The 19,708-nt window shown below is 50.2% G+C and overlaps 1 protein-coding gene across 5 annotated transcripts in view; it reads left to right on the forward strand.

Moving 5' to 3' along the window:
* Pde4a (phosphodiesterase 4A) overlaps positions 1-19,708 on the forward strand; it is a 64,125-nt gene that overhangs the window by 41,498 nt on the left and 2,919 nt on the right. For 4 of the 5 annotated variants that reach the window (XM_035443501.1, XM_027411494.2, XM_027411493.2 and 1 more), the window contains 13 exons: positions 1-97; positions 971-1,007; positions 1,096-1,166; positions 3,904-3,953; positions 4,071-4,183; positions 7,645-7,738; positions 11,008-11,204; positions 12,874-12,972; positions 13,070-13,234; positions 14,230-14,329; positions 14,901-15,055; positions 15,211-15,333; positions 15,992-16,174. The exon at positions 1-97 is cut by the window's left edge and continues 95 nt beyond it. In XM_035443501.1, coding sequence (XP_035299392.1) covers positions 51-97; positions 971-1,007; positions 1,096-1,166; positions 3,904-3,953; positions 4,071-4,183; positions 7,645-7,738; positions 11,008-11,204; positions 12,874-12,972; positions 13,070-13,234; positions 14,230-14,329; positions 14,901-15,055; positions 15,211-15,333; positions 15,992-16,174 — 1,434 coding nt within the window. In that variant the 5' untranslated portion in view covers positions 1-50. The other variant, XM_027411496.2, reaches the window with a different exon arrangement.

A 19,708-nucleotide genomic window follows, 5' to 3' on the forward strand; every position in this document is an offset into this window, starting at 1 on the left:
CCAGCCAGCGCCGAGAGTCCTTCCTCTATCGCTCAGACAGTGACTATGACATGTCACCCAAGACTATGTCCAGGAACTCATCTGTCGCCAGCGAAGCGTGAGCACACCCTGTCCTACTCACCAGATCCCTTAGGGCTGGCCCTGCCACAAGCTGCCCTTCTCAGCAAAGAGTGGGGCACCCAACCCTCTCTTTGGTCAGTCCACACACACTGTCTTCCCCAGTGAAGGGTAAGCAGCTCCTTTCCTCTCACACGGGACTTAAAAGATTATAAAGTGTGGCCACACCTACCAGCTCTGCTCACACCCAGTCACTGGTTGCCTTCAAGCCTAGCTTTCCCTCTCCTCCAACTCTAGACAGGGTCTGTAGCCCAGGCTGGCCTCACACTTCCTATGTAGCTGAAGCTATCGTCAAATTCCTGATCTTCCTATTTCTGTGGTGCTGGGGATGGAACCCAAGGCTTCCCGTATGCTAGGCAAGCGCTCTACCAACTGAGCTACATGTCCATGAGCAGGCAAGCTAACCTCAAACTTGGGATCTTCCTGCCTCGGCCCTCTGAGCAGCTGAGATTACAAGCGTATGGCACAGACTGGCTCTTTTTAGTTTTCCTTCTTTTCTCTTTTGTTTGTTTCTGGGAATGATTTGGGGAGTTATATGTGGTGGGCAATGTGTACCATTGAACTGTATCCCCCGCACAGCCCTACGAAGCTGTTGCTCCAGCAAAAGAGGAGCCCCACTTCTGGGACCCCCTCTAGCCTTCCCTTGCTCATAAGCCCCTATTGACCTGGGGGCCCCCATCTGCAGTCTTCCTCTCTCTGGCCTCCATGTCATGTGTATACGGTTCCCACTCTGTGGCACCTATGGTATGTCCCTACAGTTGCCTTGTCCTGTCTCCTCCTCCTTGCTAATCGTGACCCCACGGTGTCCACCCCAAAGACCTGGACCCTCACCTGCCCCTGTTTTTACTTTCAGGCATGCCGAAGACCTCATTGTGACACCATTTGCCCAGGTGAGACCTCCTCCCCTGATGGGAAAGGGGCCCAGCCCAGTGGTCCTTGCAGGTAGACATCTCTCCTTACAGCTGTCCCCCACCCCAGGTGCTGGCCAGTCTCCGGAGCGTTCGAAACAACTTCTCACTCTTAACCAATGTGCCCATCCCCAGCAACAAGTAAGTGGAGCTGAGTCCCCAGTGCCCACTCTCAGTCTGGGGGTGCAGCTCAGCGAGTAGGGTACTTGCCTAGTATTCAGGAAGCCCTGGGTTCCACCCCAGCCACCCATAAACCAGGTGCAGTGGTGTACACCTGACATCCTAGTCCTCGGGGAGTAGAGGCAGAAGAATCAGGAGTTCAGGTTCATCCTTGGCCACATAGGGAGTTTCAGGACAGCCTGGGCTACGTGAGACCTTGTCTCAAAGTGGAGGAAAAGAAAAAAGGACAGCAAGGGGAAGAAAGTTACGTTTACTTCTACTAATATAATAGCAAAGTGGGCTTTGGCTCATGTGTCATCAAGGTTGTAACCAGAGACCAGCGGGAATCAGTGGAGAAACCCTGCTATGATAGCAAATACAGCTCCATAGACGAGACCCGTAGTAGGTGTCATGTAAGACACTAAGGATGAGTTTGACAGAACAATTCCTGTAAGTCCTCCTCCTTTAAAGAGGAAAATAAAGGCTCTTAGCATAATGGGAGATCATTTGATGGTACCTCAGCTAAATACTTTTACTCCGGTTGGGATGGCAGTAATTATAGTGGCGGATGTAAAATTGGCTCGGGTGTCTACACCGAGCCCTACTGTGAACATACAATGAGCCCATCCAATGAATCCAAGGCATCCGATGGATATTGCTGCTCATACTGTTCGTATGTAGCCGAATAATAGATGACAATGTGAGATAATTCTGAAGCCTGGTAGAATTAAGATGTAGACTTCAGGGTGACCAAAGAATCAGACTAAATGTTGGTATTGGATTGGGTCTCCTCCTCCTCAGGCCATCCAATACTTGGCCCTCTGTTCAAGCAGCCCTTCTAAGTTAGAGAACCGCTGCTTCTAGGAATAAAGGCCTGCAGGAACGGTGTAAAGGCTCCCGCTCCAGCCCTGAGCTCCAGGTTATGACACAAGCCTGCTAGGCAAACAGTAATCAGGGGTGCCTGTGTTTCTCTTCAGTAAAACGAAAGCTTCTTCGAGAAGCCCAGAAGACGACACGCACAAAGTGTTAGGACGTTGTCTGTATGTAGTATATGCTCAATAAATAGGACATTGTTTGTACATAGTATTTGCTCAGCAAATAAGGATGCTTCCAGTCAGGTGAGATGGCTCAATGGATAAAAGGTGCTTGCTGCCAAACCTGACAGCCTGAGTTCAATCCCCAGAGCCCACATAGAGGGTAGAGAACTGACCCCCACACACGCACAGTGACCTTCATGCCCCCGATGATAAATGTGAAAGAAAGCTGTTTAAAAATAGGAGTGGGGAGGGGGGTTGGAGAGATAGTTATCGGCTGAACATGAGCACTGCTCTCGCAGAGGACTTGAATTCAGCTCCCTGCACCCACATAACCGCCTGAACTCCAGCACTTTCTTCTGGACTCTAAGGGCACCTACACTCCCATGTGCGCATGTGCACAAGCACACACACACACACACACACACACACACACACACACACACACACACAGTTAAAAATAAAATTAGAAATTAGTATGGGCCAAGCATGGTGGCGCACTCCTGTAATCCTAGCCCTCTGAAGGCAGAGCAGGGGGAGCTCTGTGCTTTCAAAGCCAGCCTGGTCTACAGAGTGGGTTCCAGAACAGCCAGGGCTACACAGTCAGAACCTGCCTTTAAAAATAGAGGAGGGAGGGCTGGCTAGATGGCTCAGAGGTTAAGAGCACTGACTGCTCTTCCAGAGGTCCTGAGTTCAATTCCCAGCAACCACATGGTGGCTCACAACCATCTGTAATGAGATCTGGTGCCCTCTTCTGGTGTGCAGATATACATGGAAGCAGAATGTTGTATACATAATAAATAAATAAAATCTTAAAAAAAAAAAAAATAGAGGATGGAGCCGGGCGTTGGTGGCGCACGCCTTTAATCTCAGCACCCGGGAGGCAGAGGCAGGCGGATCTGTGTGAGTTCGAGGCCAGCCTGTTCTCCAGAGCGAGTGCCAGGATAGGCTCCAAAGCTACATAGAGAAACCCTGTCTCGGAAAAAAAAAAAATAGAGGAGGGGAAGGACATTCTTCTTACCTTAGGGCAGAGGGGTGGCTGGGAGTTGCAGTCCTTGACAGTTAGGACAGGCATACTCAAAAGCTTGAGAAAGTTGGGGAGAACGGGAAACTTGAAAACATAGAATCTACCTACCACAGGTCACCAATGTGGACTAAATGAAATTAGATTTCAGCTAGATGTGGTAGCCCTCATCTGCCATCCCAGTACCCAGGAGGAGGCTGAGGCCAGATGTGTTCCAGTCTAGACCATGCTACAATGAGGCCCTGTTGAAACATTGCCACCTGCAATAGAATCTGTTTTCACCTATTTGAGCTCTTGGGCTGGGTGTGTAGTTCAGAGGCCAGAATTTAAACCAAAATAAACAAATAATGAATTAATGGGGCTGGAGTTCAGTTTGCCTCACATTCATGAAGCCCTGAGTTCTATCCCCACACTCCACACACGGGGAAAAGTGGTGCACATCTGCAATCCCATCACTGAGAATGTAGGATTTGGAGGATCAAGGTCATCTTTGGCTAAGTAGTGAGTTTGAGGCCAGCCTCAGCTGAGACTGTCTTACAAAAGACAAATTCAGGCTCTGAAATTGTATGAGTTCAAAGTCAGGGAAACTGGTGTTACTCGTGGAGAGGGAGGCTGGTTCTCAGAGAACCCAGACTGACATTGGAGTCCCATTTTTTTGCAGGTGGTCCCCACTGGGCGGCCCACCCGCTGTCTGCAAGGCCACGCTGTCAGGTAGCTAAGCCTAGAGGTTGGGGAAAGGCTGTCCTTACCCTGGGTGTACCCTTAGTACTGGGGTGGGAGACTGCCTGGGGGCCCTCAGGGTCACTTCCCTGGACACCCATTTCTCAGAGGAGACATGCCAGCAGCTGGCCCGGGAGACCCTGGAAGAGCTAGACTGGTGTTTGGAGCAGCTGGAGACCATGCAGACCTACCGCTCTGTCAGCGAGATGGCCTCACACAAGGTGGGCAGGGCCCGTGAGCAGCTAATTCTGCCTGGAGGGCTGGGTGAATCTGTGGTGGACAGGGCTAGTGCCCTTGATAGAGAGGGCTTGTTGGGCAGGGCAAATCTTGATGGGTGGGTGAGGCCAGTGGGCAGGGTGATTGGGGTGGGTGGGCGAGGTGGGTGTTTGGTGTTGGGTGGAACCAGTCGCTAGGGGAAAGCTTGAGGAGAGTATTTGAGATCATGATGGCCTGAATCCTTCAGAATGGGTGGTATGGTGGGTGGAGTTAAGCCTTTGCTGTGGTGGGCAAACCTCTAGGCAGGGCTGCAGGAGTAATATGAATCCATGGTGGAGCCAATTCCATGATAGGTCCTATTTGCTTATCCTAGGGCATGGTCTCTGAATGATGCCAGAGGCTTAGCAGGTCCAGTGTGGCAGAACCAATTACTGTGTAGGGAAGTGGAGTGAATGACGGCAGTCCTGGAGCAGGACTGTGTGCAAAGCTGATTGATCACCGAATTCGGGTGGTGAGCAGGACTGAGCTCTGATGTAGAGCACCAGGCCTGGCATTTGACTGTGCCTCTAGAAAAGTAGCTTGTAACTCATGCTTTTCTCTGAGCTGAGGGAGCCTGCTGTTGGGGGAAGGGGTAGTTTAGTTGTGCATAGTTTCTGCAGATAGCTTTCTCTCGTGGAGCTTGTGTGGTTGTGTGGATCCCTGGCTTCCAATCTGTATGGCTGTTGGCTTTTTGTGTGCGGGTGTGTGCCTTCAGAAGGGTGTGTGGTTGTGCAGGCTATGCCGGAGGGATGCATCTGAGGGTGTGAGTTTGGTCTGGGTTTGGATCTGAGAACCTGTGATTTTTTATAAGTTGTAGCCATTGTTAAGAGAGGCATGGGGCTTCCCTGTCCAGCTGTGTAGGGTGTGAACGGCCCAACTCCATGGGGCACTATTCAGTCAGCAGGGCCATATGAGTGAGGCTTCCGGGAGCTGTGCAGCCCTTGTGGGTGGTGTCTGTCAGGAAACGAGTGCGCAGGTGGGGGCGTTCTTCAGGAATGCATATATCTGTGTGGTGGAGGCTTGTCTGGGAAGAGGAGTTCAAGGACAAATGTGTCCCTGAGGATGGGTTAAACGGTCTCTACAACTGTGTGTGTGAGAGAGTACACACTTCCTTGCACATATCAGTGTTTCTGTGACAGTGTGTGTTGATTTGTACCTTGAATGTGTCAGGTCCTGGGCAGTGTTCCTCAGTCTGTGCTGCCTGTGGGCGCTTGATAGAAGCAGGCCTGGGACCTATGTGTGCTGTGTTTAAATGTTTCACGAAGCTTCAGCGTGTTTGTCTGTGTGTGTGTCTGTGTGTGTGTGTAAGCATTTGGGTGTCTGGCTGTATTCAGTGTCTGGGTTTGAGGATGGTGTGTCTCAAGGCATGTGTGATGTGGAGTGTGTTTCTATATCTGGCCATGTCCCTGCATGAGTGACATGTGTCCTCAGAGAGGCTTGAGGGCCTCCTTGCCACAGAAGCCTCCTCTGAGTCCTGGCTGAGGCCCATGGGCTCTGATGCCCCTTTAACGCCCCCCCACCCCCAGCACCACCTGACTTCAAGTGCAGCCTCCAGTACCGCAGTGAGAGAGAGAGGGAGAGGGAGAGAGAGAAAGAGAGGGAGAGAGGGAGAGAGCATTCACACCCGTGCACATAGGAGCCCCAGCCTCCTCAGCACAGCCGTCCTTCGCAGGACACTTACCCTGCCTGTCCCCATGGGCACAGGTCCCCCACTGCCTCCTGCCTCTGCTGCAGAGGGACCCATCATAACCAGGGACTGGCAGACCATGTAACCAGGGCTGCTGCTGGGAGCGCGGAGGGGAAGGGGGCCCCCAGTCCTTCTGGGCTGGCCCAAGCCCCTCCGCGGCTCCCCTTGGATAGTGTCCCCACCTGCCCAGCCCCCCCCCCATTGCCCCCAGTCCCCAGGCATCATTGACCCAGGGACTCAGCCAAGCCTACTTTACCTGTTTGTCAGCCCAGAGCTGAGCTGAGCTTCCAACATGCCTCTGGTTGACTTCTTCTGCGAGACCTGCTCCAAGCCCTGGCTGGTGGGCTGGTGGGACCAGGTAGGGGAGTTCAGGGTCGGGGGTAGGGGGAGGACATTGTCCATCAGGGACCTCTGACCTTATGGGATGGGCACTTGGATGCAGCTGTGTTCATGTATGGGTGGGCCATATAACATGCTTTGTAGCTTCTGTGTGACCTAGGGCTGGTGGTGGTGGTAGGGTCTTACTGGGGAAGGTGTCTCTCTGGCTGGGTGTGACTGACCTGTACCTGGCTGTGCATGTGTCTGCGATGGCCGGGTGTCCTGCCTTGTTCCTGGAATGGACCAGATATTTTGTGTTGGGGTTTATTTGTTAAATGCAGTGCTACTTGATGTTTCTTGGGTGTGTGACCCCCAAATGTCAATGACTATTTATTGGGGTGTGTACCTTTCAGTTGGTGCATCTGAGCTGTGTGACGATAGATTGGGGACAGTGTGGAATTGTGTGCAGTTGTGTGAGATTGTGTATGTGTGTCTGTGTCCAGGGTCTCTGGGTAGTACTGAGAAAATGACCATCCTCACCAGTGTGGGTCACTCCCTCCTGTCTGCCACCCCTCTGCCTTGCCCATACAAGAGTCTGTCCCTGCTATGGGGTGCTGGGGGTGGGGAGCAAATGCCCTTTCTGCTCCAAGTCCAATGTCACAGAAGATGCCTGTGTGAAGGGATATGGGGGGACCAGGAAAGGACCCCCAAACCCATTTGGGGGCATATTCCACCCATTTGTACATTATCTACCCCCTAAAGAGGAGAGGGGCTTTAATGAGAACCCCCTTCCCCAGGTGATGGGACTGGGATTTCCCAGGCTCACTCTTTCCCCATTAGTCTGGCCAAACCCTCTCCTCTCCAGAGCTTGGGTGCTAAGAAACATTAACTTTCTAGATCCGGCTGGGGCTGAATAGCAGACCCCCATCCTTCCCCTCCAATCTCCAATCCTGAATCGAGGTCATGTTTGGCAACACCTAGGCCCTGGGGTAGCTCTGGGCAGGTAAGGGTTAAGGGGCCTCAGACTTGCCCCCCTTTTCTGGACTCAGCAGCTGGTTGGAGGGGGAGTTGCTAAGGAGACTCCCATCACCATGGCGACAGGACTCTCCTGGTGCGCTATTGGTTCTGTTGTTAGCTGGAGCCCCTCCCTTCTACAGGTGCTCTTTGCACTCCTCTTTGTAAGGGGGGCTGTCCTTTCCTCACCTGGGAATCCCCTCCTCCCAAGTTAAGGGAGTCCCCCCTCCAGAGCCAAGAGGACAGGAAAAGCTAATTGCACCCATCAAGCATCCTAATTGAGGGCTCTGAGTGGAGAAATTGTGAAGCCTTTAGGGATTTGTTGGGAAGGGCTCTCACATATCCATATCCACGTGCACCCCATAACGACCCCCCATCATTCATTCCTTCTTGGCTCCTTCTCCTCAGTTCAAAAGGATGCTGAACCGTGAACTCACACACCTGTCGGAAATGAGCAGGTCGGGAAACCAGGTCTCAGAGTACATTTCCACAACATTCCTGGGTGAGTGTAAGAGGCAGCAAGTGGGAGGGGCGTGGGGCATTGGGTCAAGGGTCACTGAGTTCAAGAGCTCCCTATTCATGAGTCCCCTCTCAAACTTAGTGAAACCGCCCAATTTCTGTGGAGCCCATATTTATATTTCAGGCTGGGGAGATTTCTGTATTACTAAAGTACTGGCCTCCTAAATGTGAGGACTTGCATTCAAATGCCTAGCACCCATGTAATGAGCCAGACACCACATTGTACACATATAATCCAAGGACTTTGTAGATGAAGACATTGGCCAGGCAACGTAGCCAAATCTGTGAGCCCCAGGTTCAAGGTAGAGCTAGCGGCAGTGGTGGCGCTGGCACACCTTTCATCCCAGCACTGAGAGACAGAGGCTGGCGGATCTCTGTAAATTTGAAGCCAGCCTGGTCTATGTAGCAGGTTCTAGGACAGGTAGGCTAATATGTCTCAAGAAAAGAAAAAGGATAAAAAACCAAGGTTGTTGCTCCAACACTCTGGAGGTTCACTTTGGCCTGCATGCATGTGTGTATACACACAAAAAAAATGCCAATATAAGATCACAATCCCCATTAAAATTCTTGTTTATTTTTCGTTATTTGTTTATCAAGACAGGTTTTGTTGTGTAGTTTTTTGGCTGGCCTGGAACTCAATATGTAGACCAGGCTCAAATAGAATTCTTTTTTGTTTGTTTGTTTTTTGTTTTTCGAGACAGGGTTTCTCTGTATGGCTTTGGAGCCTGTCCCTAAACTCGCTCTGTAGACCAGGCTGGCCTCAAACTCACAGAGATCCACCTGCCTCTGCCTCCCGAGTGCTGGGACTAAAGGCGTGTGCCACCACCTCCCAGCTTCAAATAGAATTCTTAAACTTGGAAAAGCCTCCAAGCACTGACTGGGAAGGGGGTTCAGTGGGTAGCATACCGTGGCATGCACAAAGCCCTGGTCTCCTTCACCATCATGGCATAAACCCACCCTGGTGGCACAGGCCTGTCATCCCACCACTCTGGGGAAGCAGAGGAAGAAGTTCAAAGTCACCATTTGCTATATAGCTGATTGGAAGCCATATGAGCTTAAGAAATAAAAACAACAGACGCTGTCTCAAAACCGAACCAAGCACACTCAGTGGGCCATAGCAGGATGTGATGTTGTACACCTATAATCCTAGTGCTGAGAACTGGAAATCTAAGGGCAATGTGGGCTGCATAGCAAGATGCTGTCGAAATAAATCAAAATAAAATACATAGGATATCTCTGACACACCCTTTAATCTCAATGCTCAGGCAGGAACATACAGGAAGATCTGTATGTTCAAGGCCAGCATGGTCTATAAAGCAAATTCCAGACCAGACAGGGATAGACAGTCAGACCCTGTCTGAAAAAGAGACAGAAGCAGGGTGGCTGTAGAGGATTGATACCCAGGATTGTCCTCTGACCTCTCTGTCCACATGTCCTCATGTGAACACACATAAACACAAATAAATACCTCACCGCAGACGGGTTTCTCTGTGTAGCCCCAACTGTCCTGTAACTCACTCTGTAAACCAGACTGGCCTCAAGCTCAGTGATCTGCCTGCCTCTGGTGGGATTAAAGGCGTGTGCCACCACCAGCCGGCCAAATGAATACTTTTTAAAAACTAATAAAAGTGAGCCAGTGTGGTGGCACATGCCACCACATGCCATCCATCTTGAGATGGATCCATCAGGAGACTAAGACAGATGGATCTCTGAGAGTTCTAGCCGGTCACAAAGATACCCTATCTTGGAAAACAAAACGAAATAGAACAACAAATCAATAAAAGGCCAGGCTTGGTGGTGCACTCCTTTGATCCCAGCACTTTGGAGGCAGACTGAGCCTTGAGTTCAAGGTTAGCCTGGTCAACAGAATGAATTCCACGATGGCAAAGGCCACACAGAGAGACCCCGTCTCAAAAACAAAAAGTCAGTAAAAGAAAAAAGCAGGGGGCTCTGGAGAGATGGCTCTGTGGTTAAGAGTGAATACTGCACTTGCAGAGGGCTCAGGTTAGGTCCCCAGCACCCATATCAGGCAGCTCACAACTAACTCCAGTTCCAGATCTGATGCACTCTTCTGGCCTCCCAGGGTCCCTGCAGCACATAAATACAGGTACACATATACACATAAAAGAAACCTTTTAAGTAAAGATAAAAATAAATTTTAAGAAGACTGGGGTGGTGGAGCACACCTGTAAAATCCCAGAACTCAAAAGACTAAGAGGCTGAGGCAGGGGAATTCCAGGACAGCCTGGGCTACACTATAGGACCCCAGGCAGTGGTGGTGCACCTCTTTAATTCTAGCACACAGGAGGCAAAAGCAGGTGGATTTCTGTGAATTTGAGGCCACCCTTGTCTACAGAGTGAGTGAGTTCCAGGACAGTCTCCAAAAAAGCTACACAGAGAAACCCTGTCTTGAAAACAACAACAAAGTTTTTAAAATTAGGAGATTCAGAGTGTTTGTTTGTTTGTTTTGGTTTTTCGAGACAGGGTTTCTCTGTGGCTTTGGAGGCTTTCCTGGAACTACCTCTTGAAGACCAAGCTGGTCTCGAACTCACAGAGATCTACCTGCCTCTGCCTCTGGAGTGCTGGTATTAAAGGTGTGTGCCACCACCACTGAAGAGATTTCAAAGGTTTTAAGCCTACCTACAATAGTGAGGGTGTGGTATGTCTCAGAATTCTGAGGATGCAGCCAATGACAGGGCTACATGCAAATTAGTTCTTCCAAGGTCATAATGGGGTGGGTCTAGCTAGCCCTCAGAAGCTTGTAAAGCTCCAGAAGAATCTGGGACTGGTCCCCAGGCTGGCTGGTGCTGAGGGGAGAGGGTCATGGACCCAGAGACCTCCCTTCCCTCTCACCTCCCAGCCATGCCCCTTCCCACCACCACTCCTGGCCGTCACAGGGGTGTCTTCCCTAGCCAAGACGGTTCCCTGGCTGTCCAGGTTCAGCAGCAGCTTACTCTGGGACTTCCCCTTCCCACCTCCTCATGTCTGATACCATGTTGTGGCCCAAACTGGGCACGAGTCTGAGGGTACTCCATAGTCCAGGACCACCCCTAAGACCCCCCACTACAGCCCATCACCTTCCAGCAAATGTCTTACATGTGTCCTGGCTTCCCACCTCAGAAAAGAGACCAGCACTACCCCCAGAAGGATTGCCTCATATCAAGTGAGAATCTGAGGACCTCGACAGGACTGAGGGATGTGGGGAGCCTCCTTGAAAGGGGGTCTCATGCTTTGTTGCCTGATGTTTGACAGACAAGCAGAATGAAATGGAGATCCCATCACCCACACCACGACACAGAGCCTTCCAGCAGCCCCCACCACCGGTGGTACAACAGTCCCAGCCCATGTCTCAGATCACAGGGTTGAAAAAGCTGGTGCACACTGGAAGCATGAACGCCAGTATCCCACGATTTGGAGTCAAGACAGATCAAGAAGAGCTCTTAGCACAAGTAGGTGGTGGGGCTCAGCAGGGACAGTGTTGTCTTGGGGGGGGGGGAGCGTTCAGCAAAGACTGGGTCTTAGGAACTCATCTAGCCCAGAGTCCCAGGATGCAGAGTCTGAGCCATTCCAAGATGGAAGTAAAGGATGGGCAGGGAGTGACTCCAAGCTTGATTCAGCAGGAGCCTGAACTAAGGCAGCCATTCATTCTAACTCACTTGGAGCAGCTCTAGTGAAGCCGCTTATCAATCAATCACCCGTTATTGACCACTACCTGCTGTGTAATGTATTTGGAGGAGAGCACTATTCCTTCCCTCACCCCAACACAATTGAGGTCTCATGATCAGGTCAGCTTAGGGTTTGAGCTCAGCTTGGGAATCAGCCTGCCTTGGCTCCCATCCAGCTTGTGTATCAAAGTCTCTTCTCTGAGCTTCCCTCACCCACCAGCTGAGCTCAAGCACTTGATACATAACAGGGCTGGAGACACTTCGGGCAAGGGGATGTGGTTCAGTTGGTAGGGCGCTTGCCTGGCATGCCTGAGTTCCCAGAGTCCATTCCCAGCATCATATAAACCAAATGTGATGGCCTATGCCTATGATCCTAGCACTGGGGAGGTAAAAGTGGGGAAAAGTCAGGCATTCAGGGTCATCTTCCACTATAGAGTGAGTTCAAGGCCACCATGGACTACAGGAGACCCTGCCTCAAAGGAAAGATAGGGTATGACTGGGGCGATTTCCAGTATTTGAAGTGTGGTCCAATTTCAGATCCCTGGTGCCCACATAAAAACCAGGTGTCATGTGTAGACCTGTTATCCCAGTGTTAGTTAGGTGAAGACAAGACAGGACCATCCCTGGGGCTTGATGGGCAGCCAGAGTAGCCAAACCTGTGAGCTCGCGGTTTACTGACAGAGACTGACTCAAAAAATGAACAAGCACTTGCCACCCAATGACCTGAGTTCAATACCCAGGACCCACATTCCAGAAAGGGAGAAGCAACTCCCACTAGTTGTGACTGACACACATGTAAACACACACACAGTTCCTAGCACCCCATGATGTGGAGGGGAGAGACTCAAAACTGACAGTAATTCCAGCTGCAGGGGATTTTAACACCTCTTCTGGCCTCTTTGGACACCATACATACAACTGACATACACATAAAAATATTTTAAATGTGTTCTTTTTTAAATAATTTTTTGATTCGGGCGGTGGTGGCGCACACCTTTAATCCCAGCTCTAGGGAGGCAGAGGCAGGAGGATTTCTGTGAGTTTGAGGCCAGCCTGGTCTACAAGAGCTAGTTCCAGGACAGCCTCCAAAGCCACAGAGAAACTCTGCCTTAAAAAAACAATAATAATAATAATAATTTTTTGAGCCAGGTCTGGCTTTTTTAAAGAATTTTTTAAAAGAATAATGAGGGGCTGGAGAGATGGCTCAGAAGTTAAGAGCACTGGCTGCTCTTCCAGAGGACCCGAGTTCAATTCCCAGCAACCACCTGGTGGCTCACAGCCATCTGTAATGGGATCTGGCCTGCAAACAGAAATGTATACATTATAAGTACATAAACCAGGGGCGGGGGAGTCCATGCATTTTGTTAGCAATAATGAATCTGAGAGCCCTAGGAAGTGGCTTTCAGGTCCCCAAGCCATGCAGGCTACTGACCTCTCACTCCATTACTGCCAGGAACTGGAGAACTTGAGCAAATGGGGCCTGAATATCTTTTGTGTGTCGGAGTACGCTGGAGGGCGTTCACTCAGCTGCATCATGTATACGATATTCCAGGTGATGGGGACACCAGGGAGCTGGCTGGGATACACGGGACTGGGACAGGGTACTGGGAGCCAGCAGGGGTCACTGTCCAGCCCTTGTTGGCTCCCAGGAGCGGGACCTGCTAAAGAAATTCCGCATCCCTGTGGACACTATGGTGACTTACATGCTGACCCTGGAAGACCACTACCATGCCGACGTCGCCTACCACAACAGCCTGCACGCGGCGGACGTGCTGCAGTCCATACACGTGCTGCTGGCCACGCCCGCCCTGGATGTAAGCGCCTGCCACCGCCCCTTGCCACCATCTTCTTCCTGTGCCGGTCCTTTCTTCCATATGTCTGTCCCTCTGATCTTGTCTCTATCCTGTTTCTCTAATCTTACCTTTTCTGATTTTTTGTTTTTGTCTTGTGCTTGAGCAGGGGGCGGGTGGGGGAGTTCCGCATGTGTGGAGGTCAGTTTTTGGAAATCTTTTCTGCCTTTTTACCGTGTAGGTCCAGGAATCAAACTCAGTTTGTTAGGCTTGGTGGCAAGTTCCTTTACCCAGTGAGCCATCTTGCTAGTGTCTTTTGTTTTGTTGGTGGGGGAGGGGCATGTGCAAGTGAGCCGTGGTGCAAGTTTGGCAGTCATAGGACACTTTTTTACCTTGTTTGAAGACAGGATCTCATTTGTTGCTACATAGGCCGGGCTAGCTGGTCCAGGGCTTGGGAGTCTCCTGGCTCCGACTCCCATCTCGCTATAGGAACACTGGGATTACAGATATAATCTATGGCTTGTTTATGGGTCCTGGGGATTCAAACTCATTCAGCTGCCTCTCTAGCATCCCCCTTTTTGTTTTGAGATGGTCTCACCCTGTAGTTGGAACTCACTATGTAGACCAGGCTGGTGTCTAACTCATAGAGATCCACCTGCATCTGCCTTCTGAGCGCTGAGATTAATGCCTTGTTTTTTGAGAGAGGATCTCACAGTGGCCTGGGCTCTCAGATTGGCTGCCCAGGGAGCCCTAGGAATCTGCTTGTGTACCTCCCCAGTGTACTGGGTGGGATTGCAAGAGCAGGCCATCAGGGCTGGCTTTTTTTGTGGGGTCCAGGTTTAAAATTCAGGTCCTCATGCTTCTACAGCAAGCCCAGACTCTCCTCTCCTCCCCTCCCCTCCCCTCCTCCCCTCCTCTCCTCTCCTCTCTCTGGACCCCACCTTCCTCCCCGTCTCCACCCGTGCTAGCCCCTTTGTTTCAGGCTCTGCCTCTCCCTCACCTCTTCTCCTTGCCCCCAGGCTGTGTTCACAGACCTGGAGATTCTTGCCGCCCTCTTTGCTGCTGCCATCCACGACGTGGACCACCCTGGCGTCTCCAACCAGTTCCTTATCAACACCAGTGAGTGTGGCTTTTCAGGGTATAGACAGTCAGGCTCAGGGTGTGTGGCCATTTGCCCTAAGAGCAATACCTGCTTGAATGGAGGTGGAGCTGGCCCACCAAGCTGGGTTGAGAGAAGGATGCTAATCTAGCTGGGCCAAGGCTGGTCAGGATGAAGGTGAAGCCAGTTGTGCTGTGGAGACTGGTCCACCTGGGTTGGGGGTGGGGTTAGCAAGGATGGCTTTGGGGGCTTTATATGCTGATGGGAACTAACCTGCCCATGGGCCTGGTTTGTGGGTGTGGAATTGAACCAAATGAGCTAGGGGTGGAGCTAGCCAGGATGGGGGCGGGGCTTGTGGATGGGATGGGCCAGCTGGGGTAGGGGTGAGGCCCACAGGCAAGTGGGGTGTGCCAGGAATAGCCTAGGCTGGACGAAGCCAGCCTGGGGACGGGGCTTATGGTAATGCGCTCCTGGACCTATGTGGCAGGAGCCAACTGGTCACACTGAGGGTGGAGCCAGTTGGAGACTAGGTGCACACTGGGCGGGGCGTGGTACCCAAAGTCGCCTCCCCTGACCTCAGTCTCACCGCAGATTCGGAGCTGGCGTTGATGTACAACGATGAGTCTGTGCTTGAGAACCACCACCTGGCTGTGGGATTCAAGCTGCTGCAAGAAGAGAACTGTGACATCTTCCAGAACCTCAGCAAGCGCCAGCGGCAGAGCCTTCGAAAGATGGTCATAGACATGGTGGGTGGGACCGGTGCAGTGGGCGGGGTCACAATGCAGAGGGGTTTTAGGAGCCTTACAGTTTCGCAGAGGAAAAGAATTCCAGGGCCAGGATGGGTGACAGCGAGAGTGTGGGCAAGCTTTCGCCACCTGACTTGACACCACTCTGCCCTCAGGTGCTGGCCACAGACATGTCCAAACATATGACCCTCCTGGCTGACCTGAAGACTATGGTGGAGACGAAGAAAGTAACCAGCTCGGGAGTTCTCTTGCTGGACAACTACGCTGACCGCATCCAGGTGCCCTCAGACCCTGCCTCCTGAATGGCCCTGGGCCCTCTAACATGTTGTTACTGTCTGCGTCTCCCCGTTTCCCTTCCCAGCCCATGCCCCTCCTCCCTCTCTTGATCAACCCTTTGCTCCTCTCTACCCCTTTCTACCCCAGGCCTCTCCCCTGACCTCCCATCCCGCCCCACATCTCTCTCTCACCTCTCCATTTCCCTCACATAGGCTTCTCGCCTCTCCTTTTTCTTCACTCCATTTCACCTGTGCCCAACACACACACACACACACACACACACACACACACACACACACACACGAGAGGTAGGAGTTAAAACCTTAACCCTGGTGAGTTATATAATACCAGCATTCCAAAGGCAGAGACAGGAGGATGACCACAAGTCCAAAACCAGCTGGGACTCTATTTGAAGACCCTTTCAACAACAACACTAAAAACTAAATCTTTGTGTGGCGTTGTTGTAATCCAAGCACTTAGGAGATGGGGATAGGACCAAAGTTCCAGCGCAGCCTTAGCTACATAGTAAATTCAAGACTGATCTGGGCTATAAGAGACCCACTGTCTCATTAAAAAGAGAGAGAGAGAGGATAGTCAGAGGCCCCACAGACTGAGATCTAGCCTGGCCTTTGACGGACAGTCCCTCCCTGTCCTCACCAGGTCCTCAGGAACATGGTGCACTGTGCAGACCTCAGCAACCCCACCAAGCCCCTGGAGCTCTATCGACAGTGGACTGACCGCATCATGGCCGAGTTCTTCCAGCAGGGTGACCGGGAACGGGAGCGTGGAATGGAGATTAGCCCCATGTGTGACAAGCACACAGCCTCTGTGGAGAAGTCTCAGGTACAGGGCCACCAGGCCAGAGCATGGGGATAGCTTGGCTCCCCGGTACACGTTTGTTTGTTTCAGTCTCTTCTGTAGCAGGATCATCTGAGGCATTTCACTGTGGTTCTTTTCACAGACGTCTCACCCTTTTGAACCTATCATAACATCCAAGTCTGCTGTAACCCTAGGCAGTTTTCAGAGCAATACTTTGTGTGTGGTGGGGTAGGGTGTGGGAAGGGTGTGGTTTGGGGTTTTTGTTGACTTGAATTTCTGATTTTCCTGCCCTACCTCTCTGGTGCTGGGATCATGGGCCTCCACCACCATCCCTGGTTTCTGTGGCTCTAGGAAGGGAACCCAAAACTTCATGCATGCCAGGCAAGCATGCTCTACCAACTGAACTACAGCCCCAGTTACCCTTTATGGGATTTTAAAAAATAAGTTGTATTGTTAATCTCACTGAGAAAAATAAGACCACTGCCACGATTTTGAGCTAAATTTAAATAAAGCAAGCTTTTTAAATACTGCCCAGGATGATGGACACTGGCCAGGTCCATATCTGGGATTCCCAGAGAATGGCTGCAAATTGCATTAATTAAAGACTTATAAAGGCAAAACCCATAGAGCTACAAACTTCCCATCGTTGTCCAATCAGGAGCAGGCATACATTCTTCCTGCCTGTACACTCCCGCCCACATGTGATCAAGCATGTCCTGTGCAGTTGGGTCAACCAAGCTTGTTTATAGAAGCAAAAACATATGACTTGTTCTGTTACATGAACAACAGCTCCCAGCACTCCAGGAAGTTAACTGTCCTTGGGCAGTTGGGGCTTACAAATTAGAGGCATTTATATTTTATAGATCTCTTAAACATAGTAATTAAAATGTAAAACAGAAGCCAGGTGCTTGTGGTGCATGCCGTTAATCCCACCACTCAGGAGGCAGAGGCAGAAAGATCTCTGTGAGTTTGAGACCAGCCTGGTCTACAGAACAAGTTCCAGGCCAAGCATCAAAGCAATGCAGAGAAACCCTATCTTGAGCCCTCACAGTTTCAGTATATACCTATATTTACACTGGGCAAGTGACATGCCGGTAGTACCAGCTACTCTTCATACTGAAACAGAAGGTATGTTTTAGCCCAAAACTTTGGGGCAAGCTGGGACAACATAATGAGATCCCGTCTATGGGACAAGGATATGGCTTAGCAGGTAAAAGTGCTTGGCACACAGAACGGAAAGAAATGACGCCACAAGATTGTCCTCTGGGAGCTGGAGAGATGGCTCAGAGGTTAAGAGCACTGGCTGCTCTTCCAGAGGTCCTGAGTTCAATTCCCAGCAACCACATACATGATGGCTCACAGTCATCTGTAATGAGATCTGGTGTCCTCTTCTGGTCTGCTGGCATATAGAACACAATATACATAATAAATAAAAATGTTTAAAATTAAAAAAAAAAAAGATTGTCTTCTGACCATCACACCATACACCATGCCAAGGAACATAGTACCCCCCCCCAAAGAAATAAAATTTTAAAAAAATTTTTAGACCAGGCCTCACCATGTATCCCTAACTAGCCTGGAGCTTATTATGTAGACCAGGCTGGCCTGCAACTGAGGCTTGTTTCTGACTCCCAGTACTGGGACCAAAGGCTAAGTGTGCAGGTGCATGACTTCTTTAATCCCAACACTCACCAGGCAGAGACAGGACTGGAAAGATAGCAATCCACCAGAGGGCCTCGGTGTGGTTCCTAGCAGCTTGCAGCTTTAACTCCAGTTCCTGGGTGTCCAAACCTCTCAGCTACACCTACATATATATGTGTGTGTGTGTAGGCAAGACGTTCCTACACATAACATTAAAAATAAAGATAAATAAAAAGAGGCAGCAGCAGGCAAGACATCTGGGAGTACATGGCCAGCCATGGCTATACAGTGAGAGACTGTCTCACTAAATGATACAATTGTTGTTTTTCAAGACAGGGTTTTTCGGCATAACAGTCTGGAATTCACTCTGTAGACCAGGCTGGCCGCAAATTCAGGGAGATCACCTGCCCCTTCCCAAGTGCTGGGATTAAAGGTGTGCACCACCACTGCCTGGCTATATGGAACTATTTTTAATATGTTTGAATGTTTTGCCTATATGTATATGTTTACCTTGTATTGCCTGGTGTCTTTCAGAGGCCAGAAAAGGGCATCAGATTCCCTGGAACTAGAGTTACAAATGCCATGTGGGTACTGGGAACTGAACTCTACAAGAACTGGTGTTCTTAGACAGATGGTGGTGCCAGCACTCAGGAGTCAGAGGCAGGCAGATCTCTGTGAGTTAGAGGCCAGCCTGGTCTACAGAGCGAGTTCCAGGACAGCAAGGGCTACACAGAGAAGCCTTGTCTTGGGAAAAAAAAAAAAAAAAAAAAAAAAACTAGTCTTAACTGCTAAGCCTCCTTCCCAGCCCAATATGGAACTTTTCAAGTTTTTTTGGCCATCGGGTAGTTGGATTTTGAGACCGGGACAACTGTAGACTAGGCTGACTTTGAATTTGTGGTAATCCTGCTGCCTCAGGCTCCTGAGTGCTACAATTTTAGGCATGTACCATACAGTATTGTTTTCTTTTTGTTGTTTTGAGACAGGTTCTTCTTAGTCCAAGTGAGTCTCAAACTCCCTGTGTAGGTTAGCTTTGAGCTCCTGGTGATCCTCTGTCTAGATCTCCAGTGCATGAACTCACCCTTTCCCCCATGTTTTGTTGTTTTGATTTTTTTAAATAAATTTTAAAAATAATTTATTTATTTATTTATTTATTATGTATACAACATTCTGCTTCCGTGTATATCTGCACACCAGAAGAAGGCACCAGATCTCATGATGGATGGTTGTGAGCCACCATGTGGTTGCTGGGAATTGAACTTAGGACCTCTGGACCTGCCTGCCTCTGCTGGGATTAAAGGAGTGTCACCACACCCAGCAGTCATTTGTGTTTTTTTATTTTTGGTTTTGTTTTTTCCAGACAGGGTTTCTCTATGTAGCCATTACTGTCCTGGAACTCACTTTGTAGACCAGGCTGGCCTCGAACTTACTCACAGAGATCCGCCTGCCTCTGCCTCCGGAGCGCTGGGATTAAAGGCATGCAACACCACTGCCCTCATCCTATGTTTTCCTCATCTTGCTTGTGCAAGTTTAAAGAAGCAAATTTTCTGGGTTAAAAATGGAGTGTGTTTGTGTGTGTGTGTGTGTGTGTGTGTGTGTGTGTGTGTGTGTTAAACGTGTGTATGCATGGGCCAAGGACAGAGTTCAGTCTCAGATATCTTCAGGACAGCCATCTTGTTTGTTTGATTTTTGACTGGTGGGTTTGGGGGGCCATTTGGTTTTTTGTTTGTTTTTGTTTTGTTTTTTGTGACAGGATTTCATGTAACCCAGGTTGGTCTGAAACTCAAGAATGACTTTGCACATCTATTCCTCTTGTCTCGACATCTCAAATGCTTGGATTATGGGCATGTAGCCAGCATGCCTGATTTACACATCTCTGGGATGGAACTCAAGACTTCCTACATGCTAGACAAAGGTCTA

This window comes from Cricetulus griseus, chromosome 4 (assembly GCF_003668045.3).
Source record: "Cricetulus griseus strain 17A/GY chromosome 4, alternate assembly CriGri-PICRH-1.0, whole genome shotgun sequence".
Lineage (NCBI taxonomy): Eukaryota > Metazoa > Chordata > Mammalia > Rodentia > Cricetidae > Cricetulus > Cricetulus griseus.